Source organism: Gambusia affinis, linkage group LG15 (assembly GCF_019740435.1).
Source record: "Gambusia affinis linkage group LG15, SWU_Gaff_1.0, whole genome shotgun sequence".
NCBI classification, from domain to species: domain Eukaryota; kingdom Metazoa; phylum Chordata; class Actinopteri; order Cyprinodontiformes; family Poeciliidae; genus Gambusia; species Gambusia affinis.
In genome coordinates, this window is record NC_057882.1 from 5,883,158 (window position 1) to 5,906,186 (window position 23,029).

A 23,029-nucleotide genomic window follows, 5' to 3' on the forward strand; every position below is an offset into this window, starting at 1 on the left:
GCAAAGTTAAAATCACACAGGAATATGTTTAAGTGATTCCATCGCACTTTTGCAAAATAAGCTGATTTCATTACGGCTGAGAAAGCACATCATGCAAGCACTGAAACATTTTATTAAAAACCTGAGATTTTTTTTCTAAATTAGTTTGTTTCAATTACTGAAATTTATTTCTGAAATGTTAAATTTTGCAGTTCTATGGTCAGTGAAACGCAGCTCCCATGACAGTAACAGTAAGGTTCTGAAGGAACATTTATCCACGAGATCCTTCTTGTTTGAAGATGCCTTTAAATCGGCCACCAGGACTAAACCAGCAGATATTTCTCTGTGCTCATAGGAAAAACGATTGCTTTCTAAATCCTGACAAGTTTCAGCTGCTTTCTCGACTTGCATTCATTTCACTTTATTAAACATAATTTATGTACAAACTTCTCTCACTTTCTTTGTGCATGTGGATTTCTCTGGCTGTTAGCAGCATGTGGTGTGAACTTCCTGCCTCTCTTATTAAATATATTCTCTGCTGTGTAGAGTTCAAACGTCAAAACACAGGTTTACAGACACAAACTTGATTAAAATGTGCTGAACAAACAATTTTTCTTCTTTTACCACATTAGCAACAAAAAGAGGATTCTGGTTCTGCTGAAGTTGTTGCTCTCCACTGTCCACACAGTCCTTAACGCATCAATTCATTTATTGTGAATCGGTGCCATAAAATAAACTAAACTGACTTGAAGCGGTCTGTAGCTTGAATTTTAGCTCACACTGCAGTTCAGAATCCAACAGAAATAAATCAATTTATTCTATGCTCTACTTATGCTGTCTTTCCCAGTAAAGTTTTACCGTCAGGTTTTTTTTTTTTTACAAAGAAAAGTAAAAAAAAAAAAACAACAGTGAAAATATACAAAACGTACAGTAGAACCTGTAAATTTCACACTTTAATGTTTTTTTTTTCTCTGTAAAGTAGTTGGGGTTTTTTTACTGTATTTTTTGTATTTTTTTTTACTGTTTCTCTCAACCAAAACTGCCGGTTTATTACCATAAAAAATAACAGATTGTAGTTTTTTAAAATTTCTTATAGTATGGACAGACTTGCCCCTCCCCCCCTCTCCCCCCGACCACAGCTAAGTGACTGTTGCCATGGCAACTTACAGAAAGCAAAACAAGTTGGGAGAAAATGAGCGTTTGTCTTAATTTATTGATTTATCTTCTATACACAGAGCAATGCTCAGAATGAGCTGTTTTTTTTTCACAAGCTTGCAAAATGTAAAACGGTAGATAAAAGAGCCTTAATACAAAACTTGCGTGTTGTTTCAGAAATGTCCACGGGTTGACGTAATGTTCTGGATAAATGAGTAACATAAATACACAGCAGCCTTTTGGTTTCAGATTCAAAACTGCTCCTGAAGAGAAAAGCGAACCGTGATGAAGAAGAAGCTTTTCTACACGTTTCCCTGAGGCGACTGAGTCCTCCGGAGGAGACGAGCGGCCGACGCCTTCAGCAGAAGAAGAGGGGCATCCAGAGGAAGGACCGCATGGCTGCCCCCGCCGCCACGCCCGCCAGTAATCCCAGCGCGACGCTCTCGGCGACTCCATCAAACGGATCCCTCTGGACGATCACCTGGTGGGTTCCTTCAACACAACAACACAGCAGCCACTGTTACAGCCGAATCCTGGCTGTTTGCTTCTCAAACAAGTTTTTCTTTTCTTTTTCTTTTCGCTTATCAGGCTGGTTAAGTTTTGAAAGGAAAATTCAAAAGACATTAATTGCTGTTAAAATCTTCTACACGTTTATTGTCTGTGACGGCAGGTAGGTTTAGGCCATTGTGTGTAGAAGGGAAAAAAAGAGGAAATTTCCACCAAAAAAGTCAGAGGTATTTTTGTTTTTGGAAAAAATGTAAAAGTTCAAAAAGCTGAAAATTTGCAAGACAAAAGCTCATAAATTCTGAGATTAATCTCAGAAATCTTCCAGAAAAACAAGGATATTTTTGAGTTCAAACACTTGTAAATCTAGTAAAAAAAGAAAAATCAGAAATTTTGAATGGACTTTTTGGAGCTCAGAAATTTCTACAGTTTTGGAGAAAAATTCTTAGTTTAATTTGAGAATTTGAGGGGAGGGGGGGGGGTTCTTTCAAATTTACAACGTTTTAAACTCAGAAATGTCCTTATTTTGTCTAGAGCCTTTCCGAGGTCAATCTCAAAGTTTCTTGTTCTCTGATTTTGTCAGTCAGCCATCTTACCTGGTCCCGCTCCAGGTGTGATGTAGACGGTGTGGTAGCCGTTCATGGGGACGGCCTGGTAGGAGTCATCATAGGGATCGTATGCAAACACCTACACAAAAAAAACCACCAAAAAAAACAAAAAACATTTTCATTATTTTCAGCGACAAGTTGACAGCTCCAGAACTGACAGGGAACACACAGAACTCACCGGGTTTCTTCTGGTTTCAAGCAGAGTCAGTTTCCAAGCTCTGAATGAGAACAAAAACCCAAAATGAGAATTTAAATGTGTTTAAATTGAAGGCTGAGCCAGCAGGTGGGGACTCATCTTCACCTACAGAGACTCATCTTCACTGTTTGCACACAGGTTGAGTGTTGAGCCTTCTCTGAGATGAATCACTACGAGGTTTTCCCTGGGATTACTCTCTGGTGGGATCACACCTGCAGACAGACAGACGTTGGGGTGTCACTTTCTTTTTCCGGTGACGGTAGATATAGAAGTATTTCTGCAATGTTTACCTCCACATTCCAGACCAGACCGCACATCGATGCACGTTGTTTTCAGGCTGACGCGCTGCTCTAACTCCCGCCTGCTGTCGCTCTTGTAGAAACACAGGCTGCCGTCTATCCAAAGGTCGCACCAGTTCAGCTTCCAGCGCTTCAAAATGGCGGCTGCAGAGCAAGCATGAGTTACAAGGACATGCTAACGCTCTGATGTACTCTGAAAGCCACTTTACTATCATTGGTGATGATAATTGGTCACTACTGATCCAGCTTGTGGTGTACCTCTAGGATCTGTCCTCACTCGCCTTTTATTCTCGCACCTGAATTAGACATCATTTTATTAAAATAATTTGGTATAACCCCATATTCTTCAAAAGTAAATATGTAAATAGATTACAAAGATATAGAGTGACTTTCAAAACACCAGTAAAAGATCTTACTTGTTTAATATAATTATTAAAGGGGAAGTATTATATGTTTATAGGCACATAGTGCCATTTTGTAACATTACAAGTGATTGTTACCTTGAAATATTATAAAAGTGCTACACATATATCAAAAATACTTAAAACTAATTTGACTTCCTGTTTTAATGCCTTGAAACTGGGTCTGTTTCTTTAAAAGCTCCTGCTCTTTCTGAAGCTCCGCCTCCAGGAAGTCATCCCAACATGGCTCCTCTATTAACCCTTTAGCAACGTTTTTACCAGCGTTTCTCTGAGCAGCACTTCCTATAATGAGCTCAGTTTCAGGTTTTTGCTAATTGCTGTTGGCTACTCTGAAGGAGCTGAGGATGTGAGGAGCTATGCCACTACGGTTCACCCAGGTGAATGGTTGCCATGGAGATGAAAGGATTTCTCAAACATGCATGAAGAAATCAAAGCAACACGCCAAGTTTGTTTTTGATGAGGGAAAAGCGTTTTAGCATATAGCTAAAAGGTTGATTTTATGTAATACTTCACCTTTAATTACAATTAAATGAAAAGTCTGTTGAAGCGCAAACCAAAAAATTAAAACATTAAAACTATTTGAAAACTTGCTGCTTTCAGCCAAGTTTCATTAATAATTACATTCTCTCTCTCACTATAAACTTTGACTTCAGCTTGAGGAAACAAATTTCAGAAAAACCTGGTGTGGCAAATTGACTTCATTTCTGTAAGACATTAGCGGTGGAAAGATCTTTTAAAATAACTTATTGTGAATCATTTCCTTTCCAACTGTGCTTCCGATTTGCTTTCCCTCATGATCTGTGAGCCACTTAAAGACACGGCCGGCCGAGGACAATTAATAGGATTAGACGCTGCAGTTTCATAACCAGCATGGTGGGTTTCTGGAATATTCTCATTGTTTTCTGCAGAGACGTTCCAATTATCCTGAATGGAGAATGATGAATATACAGAAACATGATGTTGGTCAGATAAAGTTCAGCATGTTAAAAACAAGTTCTTCAAAAACTGTTTTATTATTTGACACTGGATATCAGTTGATTAGCAAATCTAGAATAGAAATACCTAAAAACATCCACATTTCTCTGCTTTAATGCTTAAAAATATAAATAGTTCCTGATTTTGAAGTCAGATCTGATTTTTTTTCTTATAATATCACTATCAGGGGCATTGTTGATAGAAAAAAAATGAGTAAATGTAAAAATTGGACATTTCCATGCTTGAAAAGCAGGAAACCTTCGACATTCTGACATTTTCTGAACTTCAAAAGTTGAAAATAATAAACTTTTCAAGCTCACAGAATTTCCAAATCTTTCTAGAAAATTTCTGAGATTAATCAAAAAAATTCCTGAGTTCTGTTTTGCTCCTTTTTTTTCTATCTACAATGGCCCTATTAAGCATTCTAAGCAATTTTTTAATCTATAATCTCTTAAAAAACAAATTTGTCAAGATATAATTAAGATTGGTACTGTGTATACATACAAAAATGATTATTTTTTAAAATAACTTTCAGGTTCAAAGCTTGTAAGTGTAAAAGTCAGCATTTCCTATCTGTGGGTGGGGCTAAAACAGCTGCAGTAAAGATGATTGGTTTGAAGCGAACCTGAGTGGGGAAATGAACCAATCAGATTTTAAAAGCCAGAATGACATCACTTTAGAAACACAAGTAATGTTATGTGTTTAAGATACTTTCCAAAATGTATATCAATCATTCCTTTTTACATTACTCACACCTTTTAAATAGTTGAGAAAAGAAATAAATGATGAATAAATTTACTTATTGGATTGTGGCACTTTTTGATTTCCGTATTACAAGTATAAGTTTAAAATGTAAACGAAAGATAATTTTTAAATAAAATATTTTAAATTTACCTTTTTGTTTTGGGGTTACATGATCAAAAATAATAGAAAATACTCACTCTGTCTCCACAACCAGCCTGACTTCAGGAGCGCCATGTTCCTCAGCTTCAGTCAGCTTTCTTCTTTCTTTTTCAATAATATTCCAGCAGAAGTTAAAAAGGGAAACTATCTGATTTTATTGGATGATTTGAATCAAACTTCTCCCGTGTGTCTGTTTATATTCTCTGCTCCTGGCAGATTATTGTGCGGCTGACTCACAGGATCCTTCTGGATTAGGACGCCACGCCTCCCGCCCAGTTTCTCCTTGCTCTTTCTGGGTAGAGGACCTTACTGCCGTGTTTACATGAAGATATTTAAATAACACAGTAGATGCTCAGAAACAGAAACTGCAGTTTCTTCTGCCTCTGATTTCTGCTTTAAATTACAGCAGTTATAACACGTTAATCTCTGCTCTGAGATAACAAAATGAGGATTAGCCTAAAAGTCCCCAGGTCACAAACAATGACATCATCTCCTGCTCAGAAGAGTATTTTCTAGAACCTGTCCAGATTTTTGCTCTCTGTATCCAGGTAAATAAAACCTTTAAGGGATAAGGTGATGTCACTTATGAAAACCTTAAATAACAGTATTCCATAATAAAAATCTCAATCCCTTAATAAAGTATTTAACATGGCAGCAGAAGTTTTGGCAGATGAAAAGCTGCATAATATAAATTACACTTAATAGCTCAATTAAATGTTATTTAATATACTTTTGGGATCAATAAAGTATTTTTGAATAAAATTTAATTCACTCACAAAAGCACTGATTCAAGGAGTAGAATACAAATGTACGCCACACTTTTCAGATTTCTTATTCTTTAGTTGAAAACAATATTTAATTTTTTTCTACTTCCAGTTTGTGTTGGTTTTCATAACTTCTCAGTAAAATGCATTGGCGTTTTTGAGCTAGTTAAATAAATTTAAAATTTCATTTGTCATGCTTGTCTTTTTAATTAAAACAAATAAAATGTTAAGATTCTAACGAAAAAGCCTCACGTGTGCTCTGCGTCTTTAAATCTAGCAGAGAACCAATCACAAACGAGGAAGTCTGTTGCTATGGCACTACGTGGTCGCGCAATGGCAACAGTTAGTCCGAAAATAATGTTATATATTTAAAAGCACATTTTTAGTTATGTATTTTACATGTTTCTATGCTTCGTGCCTTTTGTTTTTCTCGTCTCATTGTTCTTTTATTTGAAAGTAAAAAAAAAAAAAACCTGACATTTAAACTACGTAACTTCCGGTAGAAGAGGCGTGTCCTAATCTGTCAAACTAACCGAAGAACAACAAACACAAACTGAAGGTTGAGAGGCTCCGGTGGTCGGCTAGTGGGCTCATGTCTAACCTCGTTACTGGAGCACAATATAGCTGTAATGTTCCGAAGAAAGGTCCATAAAACGGACTGAACACCTGCACCAACATCCGTTACCGGACTGGATGTAAGATAAACCAAAGTACTGATTGTTCTGATGCTCCTTTTGTCGTGTTTACAGTTTATATGGCCTGTTTGCTTCTGAAATACATCAAAACACCCGAGTTTGCTCTATTTTCCATGTTTTTACTTTGAACTGCGTTTTCCAAACAGGCTTCGCTAGTCTGCAGCCCCCACAGCAGTCGCTTCTTGGTTGACTTTATGGTTGATTTGCCGAATTATGTAAAAAAAAAAAACTATAATTTGATTTTAAATTTCTTTTCAGAAAGAGTGTGAAAACGGAGAATTAAATTATGTGGTATTACTTGCGTCTTTACGTGTTCAAGTGTATTCGGCGTTATTTATCAGTCGATTCTTTTCGTGGTTTTATAAAATGTAGAAAAATACTTAGAATTTGCAATGCCAGCGCCGTACAGTAGGGGGAAGCAGAGAGCGGCGTTGAAAGTTCAACTTTCATCATAAAAAATAACTTCCTGGAGTTTTGTTTATAGCGAACTTAAAAAATAAATTCCCCCGTTTTAAAAACTGACAGGTCCCTCTCGGTGTATCTGAGTCTTTATGTCAGATATTTAATTCAGAAAGCTAAACTGTGATATTTATTCATATTGAGAATTTTTAGGTGTTTTTTTTTCTGCTGGTTTTGATCATTTTAGCTTACAGACGATTATAACACAAAATTCAGTTTCTCAGAAATGAATAAAAATATTATGTTAATATACCAATAAATAAATATTTTCATTCTAAAATATGGCTGTTTTTTCTATGATTTTCTCACAATACCATAACATTTCTGCATTACAATCCCTTTTTCACTGACCTGAAATTTAATTTCTGAGAAACTGTCTTTTGAGTTTTAAATAGGCGAATGCTTAAAATCATAAACATGAACTGAAATAGATGTCTAAATGGTGTATGGAAGGACTCTATGTGATGTATGTTTCGCTATTTTATCTGAATTACTAGAATTAACAAACTTTTTCATGATCTTCTTATTTATTGAAAAACACAGTCTACATATCAGACTTGTGCTACTTTTTCCTAAGAAATTGCATTATGTATTGTTGTGCATAAATGTTAGAGATGAAGGCCACTTTAATTGGTTGTAGTATTTATTTTGTATTTCACTATTTAACATTTTTTATATTTTCTTTTTTGTACTGCTCTTTTTTTTCTATGTCTGTCTGTAAAATTAATGTAAGATCATAAATTTAGGCCTAAAACAGGGCCAAAATATTACTAACATGTGGAATGACTTTATTTTTGGTATGTAAATAGCCCTGTCATAATAACAAGTTTTGCTGGGCAATAAATTATCCCAGAAATTATTGTGATAAACAATAATATTTTTGAAATCATTTTCAAGTAATTTAATAATAATGGCACAATAATGCAAGTTTGCCCACTCAATGATCAAGAAACTTTAATTTTGTTACAAAAGGAAGAACTCTCTTAACACTGGAAATAGAATATATTCAAATATTTAACTAAAAAAGACCAAAACTAATAAAACGGAAATTAAAACCTGCACACAACTAAAAACATAAATGAAATGGATTATAAACTCTCTTTAAACAAAATCGTCCTTTACAAAACATAGTGGAAATGATTGAGCTCATTTTAATTTATAAGGCGATTCATTGATTTATTGCAACAAGCTTATTTGCTTAAAAAGCTTAAAACATAAATTCATGTTCCACCATACATGGAAACATATTTAAATAAAATGTCAGCTTTTTTCCTGGGCCACCTCATGGTTCTTAATGGGCCCAATCTGGCCGCCCGAGACAAAATGTCCTGGAGGAGCCCGTCCTTTTCAAAAGTCAAGTTCCCCAGACACCCGCTGTCTTCCTGGCCACTTTTCTTTTGCTCCGTTACGTTAAATGATCAGACCCAGAACCATTTCCATTTTTACTCTTCCCTCTTTCTACTTCTCTCAGCAGGAATGGGGACGTTGGGTTGTTGAAAACACACTTTCCTCCAATCTCTGCTGCGTCTGAGGTAAGAACCAGGAGATCTGTGTCATCAGGCCGAGTCCGGACTCCAGGCTCAGACATTTGGCAAACGCGTCCATGTCAAACGGGCAGAACTTTAGATAACCGGACCTTTGTTTATCAGACACTGATAGGGCTGATCGGACAGGACCGCGTGGGATCAGATTTTTATCACATCATGACCTTGAGGGAAAGCACCATGTTTACACAAAATGGTTAAGATAAACAGATTTTATTTGAAAGATAAAAATAAATTTTATTCCAATTGCTGCTGAATTATAGCTACATATTACGCTTGAGCCATCCTCACTGTAAGATTGGGGGTGTTCATGTTTTTAACTAGATATATCTATCAATCCATCTGCATGTGTGTGTTCAGGTCTGAGGTCATGATCTAATAAGAACGGCCTCCATGGGACTAGATTTCTCACAGTCTCAGGTTATTTTTGAATTAAACCCCCCCCCCCTAATTAAATGAAATTAATTTTAGAAATATGCATTTTCTATTTTTTTTCAGGTTGATGATCTGAAATTTTTAAGTGAGAGAAAACAGAAAGAATCTGGGTGTAAATATTTTCTCCCCAGGATTGTGTTTAACTGATTAAATAGCATCTGTCTCACCTGGAAGATCAAAATACAAACCACATAACATCATGCAGGCGCAGATTGCTACAATCGATAGTAGCCACACAGGCACGCCTGCTAAAAGGAAACAAACGCACCCAGCACAACACTTTCATTCTATTGGCTGAGAGATTACCAGGCGACTGTGCCAAAAGGCAGTTCCATGTTTCATAAGCGAGCAGAGTCCGAGCAGAGACTTAAGTGTGAGCGCGAGAAGTTTTGAGTACAAACGTTACAAGCTTTGAGAAGAAAAACATGAAGTCCTGCTTTCAAAATGAAAATGTGAGCAAAAGTATTAAAAGTTTTGAGAACAAAAGACATGAAATCCTGCTTTCAGACTGAACACGTGTGCTCTTGGATTATAGGAGAAAAATTGCCATATAAACCTGCGCCCAGTTTACTCAGACTTCACGTTGCTTTGTTTTCCTGTGGTTGTTTAGCAGAGCAGATCCATTATTTTGTCTCCCAAGCTGTGTGCAGCCACCATGCACAGCCTTTTGTTGCAGTTTATAATAAGTTTAAAGGAAAACCGTTGGTGCACTTCTGACCCCACCTGTTGGACCTGTGAGCGCCAGCAGAGAAACCTTTTATAAAGCTCCCATTGTTGCACATGCAGTCCTCTGCAGCTGCACAACAGGCTTGAAAAATATTTTGAAGATTTAAAAACCTTTATGAATTAGAAATAATTTTAAGAATTTTCACAATTTTTAAAGTGTTTATATAAACATTTTTAAAAACCTTCTCTTTTATTCCAGCCGCAATAATCTCACAATAGGATTTTTTGTCAAATCCATTTTGAATTTCATCTCACTATATAATTAAAATGTCACAGAATACTAAATGCTTTTAAGCAAAAATAAATTTCCCTTTGTGTGCCTTTTGGTCCCCATAGTGAATAAACATTCTTATATTGCAGTTTGTATTTTTAAAAATTCTTTTCAGTACAAAATTTTTCTACTGCAAAAAAACATTAAGCTTATTGCACAAATTTACCGGAGGAACTATTAAGAATGTAGGCTGTATATTTATTTATTTATTTTAATTTTATTTTTTCTCTCTATGTGATAATTGTACACATTTAGCTTATTTTCTTTAGTTTTTCACCCTTTAAAATGTAATTTTATACATATAGGAATTGATTTCACTCTTCTAAGCCATTTATGCCTCTTCTTTCCACACTGTCTCTTAAAAATGTTAAACAATCATTGTTTTTGTTAAAATCTGCTGAGTTGTTGTGATTGAGTCAAACCTACCAGCCAGCACCAGTTGAACTCTGAACTTTATTTCAGCGTAAAAGCTGCTTCACAACCAGATGTCTTAGAGAGAGCAGAGCCTGTTTTATAGTTCAATAAATAACAGCAGGCGGTTTCATTTTCCCCAAAGATCTACAGCTTTTACCCATAATTCTGCTCCTAAACTCTGACATGTTGTAACATGCCTGCATGTAAGCAAAGCGTCTCAGTTATTTTACAGTTCTCTGGTTCCCAAACCATTTCTGCTGGTCATTGTTTGATTTTGTGAGTTATTTTGTGGTTTGGAATTTTTAAACCACAGATTTTTCTTTTTTTCACCAATAGAAGTCAGTGTATTGTAGTTTTTTTTTAGTATTTTATAGCGTTTGCACCCATCTCGCTCTCTTATTTATTTATTTTTTTAAATCTTTTTTGGTTTTGAGGCTGAATTTGATCAGCGTTTCAGGTTTGGGCTGCAGATCAGAACCAGAGGAGTTGTTGTTGGTTCTAACGGTGAAGCCGTTAGCTGCTTATTTACTTCTTTTCTCTGGATTCCTATGAAGCTGTGCAGCAATGGATTCCTCTGATGAAGAGGAGGAGCGCACCTTCGTCCGGGTCCTCGGTGAGAAGTACAACCCGGAGAATTTCCCCTACGGCCAAGGTGTGGTGGTTCTGCCCAGCCCTCCAGGATCTCCTGTTAAAGGTAACAAAAAAACACTTCATAACTGATTGAAAATGGCAGAAATGAAATTGACTTTAGTTTTGCTGGGCGGCAGACCGACTGTTCTTGCCCAGCGTTCTGGTTCTGAATGACTGCGGGATCAGCAAAGCTGGCGACAGGTCCGACATCGAAGCATTCTGTGCTCATGTCCTGGAGCTGGACCTGGCCTACAATCAGCTCAATGACTGGGAAGAGGTAAGTCTGCTTCACAAATCTAAATCTCTACAGAAGGCAACAGAGTTGGGTGGCCCCACGTTGGGCGGCAAATGTTTGTAGATGACGAAAATAAATCAACACACAATTAAGAATGTCTTTCTTCATCTCGTAAAGTTTGAGTTTCTTTCTGACCTTTGTGGTCAGTGACCTGATGCATTGCACACAATATGTGGGGGGATGAGCAACGTAAACACAAGCATGATTGACAGCGCCAGATTGGCAAAATCTACCGAAGATTCCAAAACAACGAGTTGAAAACAAATGTCAAAAAATCCTAGGTATTTTTAAAGATGCATGTGTTGTGTTCATTGTGGCTTTGACAGATCAGCACCATCGTCTCCAGCATCCCTCACCTGGACTTCCTCAACCTGAGCATGAACCCGCTGAGCGGCGTGCAGCTGCAGCCCAGCATGGCCGACGTCTTCTCCAGGGTGCGACGACTCGTCCTCATCAACACGCAAGTCAGCTGGGACACGGTGCACACTCTCACGCAGCACACGCCAGAGTAAGTGAGCCAAGCAGATGTTCCCTGGGGCTGTGCTGAAACGCGTTCGGGTTTCTCAGACTCTGCTCCTCCTGGCGTCCAGGCTGAAGGAGCTCTTCCTCTGCCTGAACGGGTACGACTCCGTGTCCGAGTCGCAGGCTTCTTGTCCTTCGCTGAGCCTTCTGCAGATCACCGGCAACCAGCTGCAGGACTGGGCCGAGGTCAGGAAGTTTGGCCGGCTGTACCCCAGTCTGAGCACCCTGGTGCTGGCCAACAACAGCGTCAGCTCTGTGGGCGACACCAAGGAAACACTGGAGGATCTGTTCCCCAACCTGCGCAGCATCAACCTCAACAACTCAGGTTTGTTTCCTCTGTCAGTTCAGTTGGAATGTATTTTACTAAAGGACCAAGAAATGCACACAATGCAAACATATTTATGTGTGGAGAGAAAATCACATTGGTCAACCATAAGGCTGGACAATATGGCTGAAAAATGTGTCACAATAAAAGCATTTCATATCAGTCAGTATAGAACAGGGGTGGGCACTCCTGGTCCTCGAGGGCCGGTGTCCTGCAACTCTTAGACGTCTCTCTGGTCCAACACACCTGAATCCAATACCTGAATCACCTCCCAAGTGCAGTCAGGTTCTCCAGAGTCCTGCTAATGACCTCATTATTTGACTCAGGTGTGTTGAAGTAGAGATACAGTTGCAGGACACCGGCCCTCAAGGACCAGGAGTGCCCACCCCTGGTATAGATGATTATTGATTAGTTTTTGGTTTTAAATATCTGAAATGCTCCCTAACATGTGGTGTAATATTTGCTGCTTTAGCCACAGTTTTCCCTCCATGCCGTTTTTTATTTTTAACCATTTATGAGGCACAGTAGCAAAACATGGAACCGCTGCTGCGCATGTTGCTCAACAGGTTGTTGCTAGGTAACCAAACCTAGCTAAAAAAAACAACAACCTGTAATTGTACTAATTAAAAAAATGTAAAATTATGGCCCTTAGATAATCAAATATGCAGAAACTGATCATGTGATTCTTATTTTCTTTCTTCTTTGTTCTGTATTGTGGTGCTGTATGGCCTTTTATATGTAATCTCATATGTTTTGGATTTTTTTAGAAATTTTTTTTTTTATTATTCTCTTTTTTGATGGAAAAGCTAGTTACATTTGTGCAATACATTTGTCTGTATTGCACAGTATTGTATTTATATTGGTTATACTTTGAGGTGCTACAGATGAAACCTGCTTCTTTGGCTAACATTGGCATACTGTTCATATTAAGGAATTAGCTAATTTAAAGATTGTACATTACATAATACATTTCGAATCGATTCAGAATTCCCAAGACCTGCGATGAAAAATGAAAAATATTTTTTCTGTATCTGTATTAGTCTGTGATGCGCATTGTCCCTTTTGAAATGAATAAACCTCAACGTGAGCAACAGTTCAGAGAGAAGAAATGAAGCGTTTTCCTTGTGACCTGCAGGTCTCAGCCAGTGGGAGGACATCGAAAGGCTGAACTTCTTCCCTAAACTGGAGGACGTCAAAGCTCAGGGGATTCCTTTGCTGCAGTCGTACAGCACCCAGGAGAGACGCAGCCTCCTTTTAGCACAGTTCGAGACATTTAAACTCTCCCTCTTCATGCATCACAGCTGTTTTTAATTATTTAAGTATTTAATGATCCCTTGTTCTGTTCCCCAGGTTGCCATCTGTGATGGTTTTAAATGGGAGTGCCATTTCTGATGGAGAGAGGGAGGACGCAGAGCGGTTCTTCATCCGATACTACCAGGACTGTCCTGAGCTGGAGCTTCCTCAGAGGTACACGCTTCACACCATGCAGCTCTTTATCCGAAACACATGAAGGGCCGCTGTCCTAATCACCGAAAAACGACATCAATATGATTAAATGCAGTTATTTTGCCGACTTTAGCAATAAGATTCACTTTTCTTTTAACATTTTTTAACCAAAACACGTTTGGCCACTGGATGACTGGCATGGTGCCCCCTCCCACTGGGCTCAGTAAGTTTTCTGGGGGAAACCCTGAGTTACAACATTTAATTTCCCCTTAATCCATAAGGTATTTTTGAATTCGAATAGTTTCCTGCTTCAGTAACACAGACTGCAGCAGCTGACGTCATTTTACGCTTCAAACCGTGAAAACTTGTGATGTCTGTGGTCGTTTCTTTTATTTGGGGACAAACACCAGATATCCAGTCATCGTCTCCAGTCTCACTTGCCTTCATTCCACTTAACCTGAGCAGAATGAGGTGGGGGAGGGGGACTTTCTGAAGGAAGGTGTAGTCCTTCGCTGAGGGAAACTAACCTTTTGGGAGACAATGCCGCCACTCTCCGGCTGCTCAATGATCTCTTTGTAGGGGGAATTCTCTGATTGGGAATCGGATACGGCAGGTAGCTGCTAGATGCTGCTAAATGTTTCTCTCTTTTATCTGCACACCAACGCCGTCAAAATCAAAACGGGAAGCCTAGAGATTTTCCTATGGTTTCGGCAGCGCTGCATCTCCTCTGACGCTTCAGGTGACGAGCGGCGGATTATGTCTCCTTCCTTCTCTGCTTTAACCGCCGCTGTGGTGGACCTAGTTTGGTGGTCGGGTCTCTGTAGGTCGGAAGGTCAGAGGCCATCGGTGTGAGAGCGCAGGTATCCCCTTTCCTCTCGGGTAGCGCGGATCCAAATCGTTCTGTAGAGTAAATGAGTTATTTAGATGTTGTCATCCTTAAAACCACCACTTACCAGATGTTTCCGGCTGAAGTTCTGCTCCACTACTTCACTGATTCAAAACTTACCTAAAGAACAGGAATTTCTTTTGTGCCGCAGACAGAAATCACAAGTCCTTTTTAATGTCTGCATGCTCCCACTATCTCAGATAGTGCAAAACAACATCTTACCGAGTATATTTGGTCTAGTTTCTGCTGCAAATATCTTAACTTTTCAGCAACATATAGGAGCTTCTGTTAAGTCAATAATTTATTGATATTGATATAAAAAGAGTTCTAGTTCCACTGGCAGATTATTTAACTTGTAACAAGACATTTTCAGCATGTTATAAGAGGAGCTAGCACTTTTTCAATAATATTATTTACTTAAAACACGCTTGTATATATTGCTGAAAAGTTATTTTTAAGTTAGTTCTGTCTTATTTCACATGTGAGAAGATACTAGACACCATAAATACTTTGTAAGACTTTATTTTTGCAGTGAGTGAAGGAATCAGATTAGTTACCATAACTACGCAGATGGCACACAGCTCTACATTACGATGTTACCAGGTGACCTTTGAACCTATCCAAACACTAAACAGATGCTTCCACAACTTTCTCCATCTGAATAAAATCAAAACTGAATTTATTATTTGGACCTAAAGAGAAATGATCTAGAGTTATAGATCTAGAGTCAACACACAGCTTCAGTTATTACAGTGTCTTCACACGTTGACCTAATAAATCAACCCTCCAGCTGATCCAGAACGCTGCTGCTGGCGTTCTGACTAAAACCAGGAAGATGGAGCGCATCACCCAGTTCTACAGTCCTTCACTGAGAGAATAGACTTTAAACTACTGCTGGTAGTTTATAAATCACTGAACGGATCAAAGATCTGCAGATCTGTTGGATCAACCTTCAGATCTCTCATGTGTTATCGGATTATCAATTCATCACTAAAAATAGTCTCAAAGAAACAATATTATCATTTATCACAATTTCTTGGACAAATTATCAACCATTAAAATTTCTTATCAATTGATCAACATATTTTCACATTTGCTTGATGATTCTGATGATGGCATTTGACTAACTGTAATGTTTATTGCTAGTTTCAGAACTGCTGTATGACTTTTGGGGGTTTTGGAGCGTAAAGCGCTTTGAACTGCTTTGTTTCTGAAACGTTCTTTAACTTAAACGTAATTCATATATAAACTTTAAGAAGTGTTGCTTAATTTAAGGTGTAGTCAACACCGGAAGGCTTTGTTAGTGGAAAGGTTTTGAAAAATAATGTAGAAAGGTGCTGAGTTTCAGGCTGGTTGTTGGACCTGGACTGGACAGCGACTCCAAACCCACAATTTCCTTCCTTAAAAACACAAATAGAAAGGTTGACATATTGTTACCTGCAGCAGTGTTTCACCAGACGTGCCGCCTTAAACCCTCCTGTTAGAAACCTCGGGTCAGGCGGATCGGCTTTGTGGACCAGATTTAGTGGGGAAGTGAAATTGGCTTGATTGGGCCAGCTGTTAGACTCTTTGAAAACACTGCCTTTCTTTTTCTTTTTTTTTTCCTCTCCTTGATTTTATTTAATCGTTCCCGGGTCTTTATCTCGAGCTTCGGTTCCCCTGAGACGACTGAGTGCTTTCTCACGGCCGATGGTTCTGGTTTTTTTCTGCTCCGCCAGAACATTTCCTTTCAGCAGCCACCAGAAAACAACCTGAGTGAAAATGAAGCTAATGATGATTAGGACTGTTTTCCTTCAGCATTTAGAGAAAAACATCAGAGCTATTTAAGCTAATAACAATAAGGAATTATGAGATATAAGGTCCCTTCTATCAAAGGTCAGTAAATATGTTTGGTTTTGAACCAGATACTAACTGAATCTTTATGAAATAACAATCGCAACTCAAAATAATAACATATTTGATTATAATATCCCAAATAATAAGTCATAAACAAATCCCGTTTAAAAACAAAACAAATTCTCAACAGTTGGTCTGCATATCAAAATGTGCAAGTTTGAATAAATTAATCTGAAGAGTCTCATAACTAGTTTTATCTTATTTTTCATACCTGTTACACGTATTACAGGTGGAAAAAGTCTTAAAATAAATGTTTTATTGCATTAAAACATGCAATAAAAACTAAATGTTTTTATAACTTCAGTTTGCACAATTTTATGGTTAGTGGAAATGCAGCGTCTGACACTGACGTTCCATAGTTTAACCCCCTCTGCTCGTCCTCACACTTGGCCACGCCCCTCCGTGGGCTCCGCCCAAGATGCTCCACCCACTTCCACCATTTTGGAATGCTTCCAAAATGGTGGCAGGACGGGGCTACGCTTTCACAGAGAGGTTAGTTACATTTTAACAGGAACAATGTGGTTTGGCCTGAGTGAAGTTACCCCCACGTTTGTGCAGTGAAAACTTTTGTTTGTGGCGCTTTCATTGTAAAGATTAAAAGTTTCCAGAGGTCATCAGAGGTCATCATCAATATCTTCAACACAACTCAAATGTAGCTGAGTTGGTTTCGTACATGAGATGGAGTGTGGGGGTGGTTGACCTTTTCTTATTAATATTTCTAAAATAGTAGCGGCACAAAGAAAAAAATGTTACTGCACAAACGGAGCACAAACATTTGACACCAGTTTTGTTAGATTTGGGGGAACAGTTGATCTTTCGACCTTTAAACCTTTGATTAAAATCTACAAGACAAAAGCAGCCCAAGCAAAAAATGTTGCTGCACAAACAGAATTTTAGCTGCACAAAGAAACTTTTTACTGCACAATCGTAGTCGAGTTGATTGAGCTCCATGCTTGGTTTTAATGATTCATATTTCCTCCCTAAATGAAGAAAGTAAATTTTTTCCTTCAAGCTTGTCCGAACCAAACCCCAACACGTGGCTCGTTCTGTTCCAGGTACCACGCCCTCGTGTCCAAATACGGCCCCCTTGCCCCGCTGGCCGAGGTGGACCTCAGCCCGCGCGGCACCGTGGTGGAGGTCCGCTGGGGGGACCGGGTGGAGCCGGTCACCCTCCGCCTGGAGCAGACGGTGGGCGACCTGAAGAAGCAGCTGAAGGCTCTGCTGCAGCTGCCCTCCAATGGCATCCGCCTCTTCCACATCGACAAAGAGATGAGCTCCGTGTTCGGACCCGAGGAGCTGAAGTGCGGCTTCCGGGCGCTTCACTCCTACAGCATCCAAGATGGCGACGAGATCCTGGTGGTGCCCAAAGAGAAAAACCGCTGCAGGTCCTCTGATTTTTGAGGAAGGACGCTGTCGTGCTACGGATGAGAAATTAAAAACAAACAGAGACAAAGCTTTTATTTGATAAGAAAGACTTCTCCCAGTGCTGAATGCAAGGAAGTTTAGAAAAATAACGCAGCATTAAATTTGCACATTCAAGCTTTTGACCCAAAACAGCTTTAAAGGAATTTAGTAAAGTTTAAAATTGAGCTGTTGTTTTTGTTTTTCTGGTGTCAGGTGGGTCTACGCTTACGACCTTTACTTTAACTAAACATGAAATTTGGGCCATAAAATCGTCAAATGTTGGTGCCAAAGACGAGACAAACTATGAAAAACGTATCCAGGGTTTCCCTGAAAAAACCAGGAGTTCTAGAGCTGGTAAAAATGTTAAAAGTTGACAAGAAATAATAATTACGTGTAATTGGAAGACATTGCTGACAACACCTAAACACAATTATAGGCTTTAAAAAGGGCAAAAATACAAACCAAGTTTAATTATTTATGCTTAAATCCTACTGAAGTAATTAGTCAGTGAATTTTAAAACAACTTTCACATTTAAAGGTTGAAAAATATTACCTGAAATAGACAACAGCTGGGTTTCTATTGACCTGCACCGTTTGACATCTGGAAAATAATTTGGTTTAATGGAAATGCGCTAGTTATCGTTTTTCCATGAAAAAGCTTTGCTGTTAGGATGATATGTTTTTTGTTTTTTTGGCCGTATCAAAATGAGTTTATTTCACAAAACTGCAATGGAAACATTTTTTTTACAGTAATAGGAGGATAACATGTTTTTTAAGGACTTACCATGTGAACAAACTTATGTGTCTTATTTAATGGAAACGCCGCAAATGAGAAATAGTTTTTTATCTGACATTAGTGGAATATTGACAAAATTTTGTGCACATTTGTAATGGAGATGTAGTTAATTATGTAGTAATTCATGCAGAAGAAGCCCAAACCAACTATAGAGTATTTATATTGAATCATTCGTCAACATGCTTTTTTGTAGTGATAAAATATTGGATCAATATTTAAATTTTCTAATAACTTGAGCATAAATTTCTCCTTTCTCCCTTTAGAATGACGGATTATCTGCAAATTTAGTGAAATATCTGTTTACCTGTTCAAAACGGAGGAGAATATTGTTTAAAAAAAAACAAACAACTAACTTTGACCATTTCCTCCAGGATCCAACTTGTAAATAAATGCCCTAAAAATCCATCAGAGAGTTTTTAGTCAGATAGATCCATCTCGCATCAGAAAAATATATAAATATAAGTTAAAAATGTAGATTGGGACGCATGAATTGACAGCAACCTCATGGGTTTCTGGGCTTAAAATCAAGATTTAGCCCAGTTTGTAGTGAGGAACAAAAAGTATTCTAGTTCAGTTATTATGCAAAAGTTTGTTTAAAAAACAAATTTTCTGAAAATCAGCTGAATGCACATGTTATAATAAAGAAACCACTGCAGGTTATCAGGGATTAGATCCAAGGCAGAACTTTAGCAGAGGTTTAATCATTTAAATTAATGTACAAATACTAAAATATAAGGTAGAGTTTAAAAATATTCACGATGCAGCTGCAGTTCTCCTTGTTCTTTTTCTGATTGGGAAAAAGTTTAGGAGCAAACATAAAGTGAGGAGTGAACTTTATCCTGCAGCTGGGACTGCAGTCAGCTGAATCCAGAATGTTTAGGTGTTAGCATGCACAGAAAGATTTATTTTCCGTTTGTTTTTTTTGTTTTTTTTAAGTGCGTCAGCCATGAGAAAGCTCCGTTTGTCTGAGTTCAGCTGAGCAGATTTAGATTTGAAAACGTTCCTTTGTTGAGAACGGATCGGATCGTTTGCTGGGAATCCTGGGATAACCCTGGAGCGGATGCAGAAGCGCCGCTCCTCTTCGGGGGCGGGGGGACGCACAGGGAGCCGCCCTCCCCTCCTCCCGCCCTGGAGGAAAGCCGAGACGACGGCCAGGGTAGGCCCGGTCTGGGCCGGACGCTCCGGTTACCGCCGGCTGCAGGCTGTCGGGCAGCTGAGAGGCGACGAGCCGCTTTCTGGAGGGAAACCGAACACCGGCCGCCACCGGTGTCACACAGACTTCCGCTGCTGCTGCGTTAGACCGGGTTCAGACAGCCGGGTTTCCCACCCAGACTCTCCGATTCATCCGACACTCTGAGACGTTGTTAAACTTTACATTTCCACTCAGACTCAGTGTTTCACCAACGTTACCAACAAGTACTTTGTGTCATAACCTCCTGCTGGATCCTACGGCAGCGTGTTACTGCTATTGTAGATTTAAAAGAAAAGGAGCAGGAACTTTCCCCCCTAATTTTTGGATCAAATCTTAGAAATTTTCTAGAAAAAAGTTGGAGATTTCTGAGTTTGAGTTGAAATTTTTCGACTTCTGAAACTCAGAAAATTTCCAAAAATTGAAAAATTTGGATGTTTGAAAGTCAGAAATGTCAAACATTTTCTAGAAGAGTTTTTCTAACAAATTCTTGACCTTTCAAGCTCAGAAAGTTTAGTTTTTTGTTTTGAATATTCGACTTTTGGAGTCTAGAAATGTTCTCATTGTTTTTCTGAGAATAAAATAAAAAAATTTTTTGTTATCTTTTTACAAATTGTTGACATTTCAGGCTCGGATATTTGTGGGTTTATTGTTTCAAACTAGACTCTTTTTCTTGTCTTGACTTTTGGAGCTCAGAAATTTCTATTTTTTTATGGAAAGTTTCTGATTAATCTCAAAACTGCTGAGTTTTGGGTCTCAAATTTCCAACTTTTAGAGATCATAAATTTCCTGTTTTTTTATTTATTTCTGCTTTCTGAGATTCTGAGATTAATCCAATTTTTTTGTTTGTTTGTTTTTTCCCACAAATTTGTAACATTTCAGGCTCAAGCATTTTTGGTGTAAATATTTCCCTTTTGCATTTTCTATCTGCAATGGTGCTAATACGCCGTTGTTGGATCCAAACTCACAGGAGGCATCTTATTGCCAAGTATGAAAACTATCAGAAGAATGTAAGATGCAGGTTTTTACACTGATGGGAGAATATTTTGCATGTCGGGTTCATTTCGAATCGCGTGTTTTTTGGCTCTTTGTTGTTCCCATAGATCGACCAGAATTCCCTTTGGTGTCATTTTGGAAATCCTGCTGAGAACATGCTGCTGGTTGCAGGAGTTTCCCTGTTAATCTGTTCATTGTTGCCTGATTGCTTCTGACTTTAGTAAGAAAAGAAAGTCAGTGGAGACGTACCATCGGCTTCACAGGGGGGATAAACGTGACGGCGCCGTTCCAGAAGGAAAAGTAAAGATGAGAACAGAGGAGGTTTTTGTTTGGCCAGTTTTCTCGTTTCCTTTTCTTTTGCTTCGACTGAAATCTTTACATGCCAGGTTGCAAGTGTTTTCACGAAAAATGCTCAAATCTCACCTTCAACTCCAGTGTGTCTAATTCTCCTAAAACCTTGTTTTGTTCTGGTTCTGATCCGTGTTTGGGCTCTTATTGAATCCTTGCTGAGCCTTCTCCCTCTGCATGCGTTGGTTCTCTCTGAGTTTTAGCTTAATTGGACTCTAAATGGCCTTCTGGTGTGAATGTGTGCATGGTGGTTTATTCTGGGTTGCCATGGTGACCTCGCCTCTCGTCTACTGACTATGTAGGAAGGCGTAGAAAATGCAAAATGATCTCCGTATTGAAACAAACTGGTACAGATTGCTTATAAGAGTCATACAGCCACATTTCCAATCAGTAGAATATTAACAGAATATTGAAAAATAGCACACATTTTGAGTTTAATATTAGACTTATATATATACACACACATATATATTATTTCTACAGAGAGGAAGTTGACAAGACAAACGTTTAGAAATGGGTCGAACCCGGAAAGTGGGGGGATTAATAAGTATTTAGCACGGTCACATTCTGTTTTTCAGTAAATATATTTCAAATGCGGCTGCAGACATGAAACTACCAACCCAGGTAAATCCACACACAGAGAAATTCACAGAAATTCCTCTGTAAGTTAGGGTTTGTGGAGTGGTGTGTGTTTGGAAAGGATAACCTAGAGTTTACTGTTTGAATGTGTCATACAGCATGACGATGATGATGATGATGATGATGATGATGGTGTTGTGCACTGATGGGACTGTGCATGTTTGGGTCTTTGGATTTTCTCCAGTAACAGAAAAACAACATTGTCGGTTTTCATTTTAAAATATGAATTTAAAGTATAACTGTTTTTGTTTTTTGTGGTTAAACGGAAAAGAAGAAATCTTCTTCTGTTTGAACTTCTTACCTCACTTTGAACTGCTTCACCCCATGATGTCATTGCCCATATATGGTAAAGGTGTTGTCCAAATTTGGGTCACAATGTAATAAAAAAATATATATAGCTATATATCTATTTTACATGTTCTTATATTTGTTTTATGATTAAAATTGTTTAAAATTTAATTTTAAAGATTAAATCGAAGCAGATGTTGGTTTCTTTTCACAATGTTTGACCACATAAAGAAAAACTGCTTGTATTTTTAACCAGAAAAATACAGATTTTCATTTCAGCTCTTTAAATGAGGAAACCCAGTTTACAAAAGACCTACTTTTGTTGTTTTACTAAGTTGAAGGCAAAAGAAGTAAGGAAAGATTGATTCATATGATCATGGAAATGAGGTTGACACTTGAATTCCCCAGATTCTTTAATTTAGTTTCAAATTTTTCTGTGAGAAAAAGTTTTTGTTTCTTTCACAGTTTTCTGAGTTCACGCTGGCCTGCTGGTAATTAACTGGAGGTGTGTTTAAATACCTAACGCTGATGGGAAGTCAGGTTTTCATGTTGGTGTTTGTGAGTCGTTTGATTTGCACGGCTGGAGTTTCTGTTTAAAATGTGTGGTTTTAGGGAAACGTGATTCTTTGTGGGAGTTTTTAATTGTGATGTGTGCGACATGTCGTCTTCAGTAACTCCAAATACGGATGAGATTGACAGATTTTCAAAATGCAGTTTGTCTGTTTGGAAATAATTGCTTCTTAACTTATTTCATGTGTGCTTTCGGTTTCTTTTGTGGATCTCGACACTTTAATTCAGGTTTGGTTTCTTGAGGTAATGATGCTGTTTCTATATCTGTACTGTGTTTTGATGCTTTTACTTCTCCTGAATAAATAAATCTGAATAATGACAATCGCTTTCGCTCTTCCACTGTTTTAAAGCTGAAACGGCAAACTTTAGCTGAATATTTATGACCTTTTCTAACATGCAGTGTTTTCTCACAATTAAATGGTTCAAATCATGAAACAAATTTTAAAAACC

General features: G+C 38.2%; 1 protein-coding gene across 4 annotated transcripts; it reads left to right on the top strand.

Moving 5' to 3' along the window:
* The first annotated feature begins 1,141 nt into the window (after positions 1-1,141).
* On the top strand, positions 1,142-22,901 carry LOC122845404 (tubulin-specific chaperone cofactor E-like protein). 4 transcript variants are annotated; one of them, XM_044141682.1, is made up of 9 exons: positions 6,330-6,500; positions 8,431-8,491; positions 10,904-11,043; positions 11,117-11,256; positions 11,601-11,782; positions 11,865-12,121; positions 13,257-13,383; positions 13,472-13,588; positions 17,405-22,901. In XM_044141682.1, exons 3-9 carry the CDS (start codon positions 10,914-10,916, stop codon positions 17,748-17,750), a joined length of 1,299 nt encoding a protein of 432 aa, XP_043997617.1. In that variant the 5' UTR covers positions 6,330-6,500; positions 8,431-8,491; positions 10,904-10,913; the 3' UTR covers positions 17,751-22,901. The 4 variants fall into 4 exon arrangements, with proteins under 4 accessions (XP_043997616.1, XP_043997617.1, XP_043997619.1 ...); XM_044141684.1 differs by having other exon boundaries at positions 8,434-8,491; XM_044141681.1 differs by lacking the exons at positions 6,330-6,500; positions 8,431-8,491 and adding an exon at positions 1,142-1,618.
* The last annotated feature ends 128 nt before the right edge of the window (positions 22,902-23,029 follow it).

Excerpts from the sequence above, each read along its gene's own strand:
- LOC122845404 (XM_044141681.1), top strand. The coding sequence starts at position 1,530 with ATGGCTGCCCCCGCCGCCACGCCCGCCAGTAATCCCAGCGCGACGCTC. Across the intron at positions 11,257-11,600 it reads AGCTCAATGACTGGGAAGAG|ATCAGCACCATCGTCTCCAG; the intron begins GTAAGTCTGCTT and ends TGGCTTTGACAG. Across the intron at positions 13,384-13,471 it reads CGCAGCCTCCTTTTAGCACA|GTTGCCATCTGTGATGGTTT; the intron begins GTTCGAGACATT and ends TCTGTTCCCCAG.